Source organism: Gadus morhua, chromosome 22 (genome assembly GCF_902167405.1).
Source record: "Gadus morhua chromosome 22, gadMor3.0, whole genome shotgun sequence".
NCBI lineage: Eukaryota > Metazoa > Chordata > Actinopteri > Gadiformes > Gadidae > Gadus > Gadus morhua.
The window spans coordinates 21,946,549-21,951,548 of NC_044069.1; the positions used below are offsets into that span (position 1 = coordinate 21,946,549).

The window sequence follows — 5,000 nt, forward strand, 5'->3', positions numbered from 1 at the left end:
ATTCTCCACCAAATAAACAGAATGGTTGGAAGGCAGAGGATGAAAGGCCCAGATAATACTGAGCCCATAGGGAAGGGTAGAGCTAGCTACGCCTCTCTCTCCTGTGTGCTCTAATTAATTCAATTTAGGCAGATGGATAGCATTAGCTTGATGAGCTTTAGTTACTCATCTCTAAATAGACAAGGCTCAACTGGGAAAGGTCGGGAAAGTGTCTCTTTGCCCTGCTCTTTTTCTCTCTCTTTAACATTATCTATTGACCTCTCTCTCTCTATATATATATACTGTGTATATATCTCTCTCTCTCTCTCTCTCTCTCTCTCTCTCTCTCTCTCTCTCTCTCTCTCTCTCTCTCTCTCTCTCTCTCTCTCTCTCTCTCTCTCTCTCTCTCTCTTTTTATATTGCTTTCTCTATATCTCTTGTAAGATCAGATCCCACCTATGGTGGGAGGTTCACACACATTCAGACAGAACCAGCACCAGATTTCATTTTGTGACATTTCCGGAAGGTAATTTTTCCCCAAAGTTTTAGAAAATAAGAATGCAAAACTTTCCATTTTGCATAAAGAGTGTAGGCTCAGCGGAGGGTCTGTATTATACATCAGTTTGAATTCTAGTCGAGCTCTGATCCATCACAACCGGGTTGTTTGAGCGAGAGAGATAGAAATAGAGAAACAGAGAGAGAGATAGATAGGACGCCAGAGAGATGGAGAGAGAGAGAGATAGGAAGAAACAGAAGGAGAGCATTCGCTTCTGGCTCTGAAGGACCCAGAAGACCCGTCCCTCGACCCCTAGATTACTTCACCAATGATCAGAGAACGTTGTCAGATGTTTTATTCACCATTGGAGTTCAAACGCGGACAGCAACGGGAATCACTGAAGACGTCTGGGCAAAGAAACAAAACAAGATGTACTGCCCTTCAATCTTATCCGCAGAGACAGTCCTTTGGTCCCTTCGTGATTCAATTCCCTATCTCCGAAATGAAATAACAAAGGAAAGGTAAGATGAATGTGAACAGCTGGGCTAGGATAGGAAAAGCCATACAGGTCATGATCCATCCCTCTCTATCCCCCTGTGTCTATGCAGAGCCTTGGGAGAGGGGCTGTTTCATCTCTCCCTGTGTCACCTTACTTTCTCTCTCTCCTTCTCTCTCTTCTCCACCTCCTCTCTGTCTGCCACTCTGCCGTTCTGGGGGTTTCTTGGGGGCCCCGTGGTGGAGGAGGAGATCCCAAGGGAGGCAGGGGGGAGAAGGCAAGGCTGTCCAGAGGGGGGGGTCTGGCCAGGATGCTCCAGATGGTCAGAAGGGTCGGGGGCTGACCAGCCGTCTGTCTGGGTCAATCAGCTTGTCAGCGGGCAACTGCTTCCAGGACAGCGGCCAAAGAGATAAAGGGAGGAGCCAACGAACCTGCATACAGGCATAGAGAGCTCTCTATTCTGGTCGCTTGAAGTGTCGGCTCTGTCTTATCTCTTTAGAGGTCTCATTACTATAAGTTAGTGTGTTGGCTCAATGGCTCAACCTGTGGGCACTAAAGCAGCCCCGGTGTGATTCCATTAAGGATATATGCTACCCGTCATACCCTCTCTCTTTCAACCTAGTGTGTCTTCACTGTGCTGACCGTAACTTCACAAAAAGCCCATACGATATTATGAAGTAGTAAGGAGGTTTAATAATGTAATTTCAATGTTTTTGTCGTGCAGCTCCATGCGTACATGGGTCATGAGAAGCACAAAGAAGTAAAGACACATCATTAATGCATAGGGCCTTTCATCATGTGCACTTCAACCACGGCCACCTGACGTCTCTTATAAAGTTCCCCTGGTCATTCTCTGACCTATCTCTGGTCTGCATACCCAGAGGCCAACATAGCTAGGGTCCTGCTTCTCTCAATGTAGTCACTTTGACATGCCACCTTCATCCAGGGACATCACGCCCTCTCCCTAGATTAGAGGAAGGTCCGAGCAGTGCCCTGAAGAGATCTGAGAGGGGTTTGGGGGTTGTTATCACCTGTTTCTGTGGACGGCTGGTCTTTTGTTGTGGGTAATACTGAGCATTAGCCAAGTGTAATCTTGTACAAGTACCGGTTTTCCATTCCATCATTGACATACGCACTTGGGTTTCAGGTGTTCTGTGATATATATTTCACATAACAACCTAAATTAATGAAGCAACTATTTCTCTAAACGGGACAACAGGTTTGTATAAATAACCAGACACTAATATAAGAAATCTTATCCCAGCTGTCTTTTTGTGTACGGGGAATGGTTTAACCAAGCGATGGTTGGTGCTTGACACTTAGTTCTATGAACATCCTTACTGGATCGACAGCGATATATTGTTTCACCTTCTTCTTACAAATGTACTTATTGTAAGTGGCTTTGGATAAAGGCGTCTTCTAAATGCCCTAAATGTAAATGTTAATGTAAATAAAATAATGTGACCTTCACCTGACCTCTGACCTCTCATCAACTCCACTGTTACAGGGGACGCCATCGCCCAGTTGACAGACGCGAGCGCCACCACCGCCGCCGCCATCGTCATGGCATCCCCAGCACAGACAGACGGGCGCGCCACGGTGTTCAGCGACCGCACTGCCATGGTGAAGGCTGCGAGGCTACTGTTGTCCTCGGTTACCAAGGTCCTGGTGCTGGCGGACCGCATCGTCATCAAGCAGATCATCGCCTCGCGCAACAAGGTGAGGGGGGGGGCACGGTGTGTGTTTTGCTGCCATGGGGAGCAATCTGAGGAGTGTTGTCCACTATGTGTATTGTTGCCATGGGCACCAAAGGGATGGAGAGTAGTACGGTATAGTTGCCACAGGCAACAAGGAAAGAGCTTGGTACAGTTTGGTTGCCAAAGGCAACAATGTGTGGAATGTGGTACAGTCTGTGCTTGGTTGCCATAGACAACACAGTGAGGAGAATAATACAGAATGGTTGCCATGGGCAACAAGGAGAGGCGAGACGTTCTGTATAATTGCCACATACATCAAGGGGAGGAGTGTGATTGTACAATATGTGTTTGGTTGACACGTACATCAAGGTGAGGAGAGCAGTACAATATGTGTCTGGTTGTCATAGGCAGCAAGGGGAGGAGTCTAGTAGTACAATATGTGTTAAGATGCCACGCTAAACAGAGCGAGGAGAACAGTACAGTATGGTTGCCACGGGCAACAAGGTGATGGGAGCAGTGCTGTGCGAGCTGCAGTTGGTTTAAGTGTTCCACTTGCAAGGTGAAGAAGGCAAGTCTTGTGCATTTGGATAGCCGTTAATCACAGTTAAAGCCTCAAAGGGATACACAGACTCACATTTTACGAGACCTCCCTAAACCCTGAGCCCTCTAAAGTGCCCTCCCCTAAATCCCAGAGGGAGGAAAAGTTGAGAAGGAGCACGAAAGAGATGCGTCGTACCAGTGATGGTTTGGAGTGCATTGACGCAATGAGAGCAGATAACAGCAGCAGAAGAACGAAACAAAGCAGAACGCGGGTTGAAGAAGTGACTCAACATTGCAGTGTATCGTCCAATGGGGGGATGGGATCTGGCTTGCATATGAATATGTGAGACACACAGACACACACGCAAACACCACTCAATAGTCAGACACACATACACACACACATACATATTCATACATGTAAAATAAGATGTGCTTCATTTATCCCAGACTGGACATTTTGGAAATCACGCAGACGCCACATTTTAGCCTAACCTCTTATGTAACCCAGTTTTAACAAAGAGACAGACACTCACACAACAGAGTCAAATCAGTGATGTGCGTTTCCTCTCAGAGCAGATTAGCCACTGCTCTCTGGAGGAGCCACTCTGGGCCGGGCCTCTCCAGAGCTAAGGGAAGGGAAACGTCACGCTTAGCAGCGACCTGAACTAAGCACAGTGGCAGGCAGCAGCTATCTGCGCCGTCGTCGCGTACCTGGGCGTGCTCGTCCGCCTGGGGACATGGTGTGTGGGTGCTACCGCGTTCAGACAGGCAGAGCCAAGAATGGAAAAACAGGGCTTAATCACATCCGGTGAGCCTTGTTTGAACAGACTGGCAAACACAATTACCTCCCCTTCTCTCCCTCTAACCCTAGTTGTGTGGATGTTGAATGAAGCTGCTGAGCCCACTGCTTCCAGTGGCTTTAGCCTCATCAGCTGAATCCACATCTGCAGCTACAGGCTACTATTAGTGCGGTTGTGCACTAGCGCTGACTTAAGCATTTCTATCGACTTACTAGTGCAGCTTGAATAGGGCCCGGCGGTTTGAACACCGTCCATTCACGAGAAAGAAAGAAAAACATCATTCAGAGCTTATGTTTGTATTATTATTAATGCCAAAGTGTTTTCCATGAAATTACAGGTATTATACAGTCAAGTTATGCCTGACTCACGATCTGCTCGGGGAAAAAAGATCTGCTGGTTTTTTAAATATGTCAACAATAATCGAACCAAAGGCTGAAAACAAACTTCAAAGTTGAAGGTTCACAGAACTCCAAAACCAAACATTCCCATCCAGCCTTTGGTTCTGCTTGCCTGGTTTTCCCTCAGAACATGACGTTCATTTGCTACCCTAAAGCTGAGCTCTTCCATTCGCCCTCAAAATCCAGCCCAGGTTGTCCACTGCGATGGTTCCACCAAGAATCTCAGTGTTGTTTCTTCTTCGATGGGCACCTCCTGAAACTGGGGGAGGCTTCCACCCACGTCTCCTCCGTCTCACCCTAGGTCCTGGTGACTCTGGACCACCTAGAGAGGGTCAGCACCTTCCAAGACTTTGTCCACATCTTCAGCCAGTTCGGCAACGAGATGGTGGAGTTCGCGCATCTCACAGGAGACCGACAAAATGTGAGTAAAGATTATGAAGGTCTATACAGGATTATGAATGAATGAATGTCCGCCAACACTAATGGAGCTGACTTCAATGATTTAGCATTGTAGTGTCTAATTCTGGGGGCCGGGGTGGTGTTTATCTGGAGGAGTTTGTGTGGATGATGGCTGGCTTAAGAAGCCTCACC

General features: G+C 47.4%; 1 protein-coding gene across 1 annotated transcript in view; it reads left to right on the forward strand.

Annotated features, from left to right (window-relative positions):
- Positions 1-5,000, forward strand: part of ctnnal1 (catenin (cadherin-associated protein), alpha-like 1) — a 59,100-nt gene that overhangs the window by 35,934 nt on the left and 18,166 nt on the right. Inside the window, exons 3-4 of the mRNA XM_030346811.1 lie at positions 2,479-2,690; positions 4,711-4,830. Of these exons, the coding sequence (XP_030202671.1) occupies positions 2,479-2,690; positions 4,711-4,830 (332 nt within the window). The remainder of the gene's footprint in view (positions 1-2,478; positions 2,691-4,710; positions 4,831-5,000) is intronic.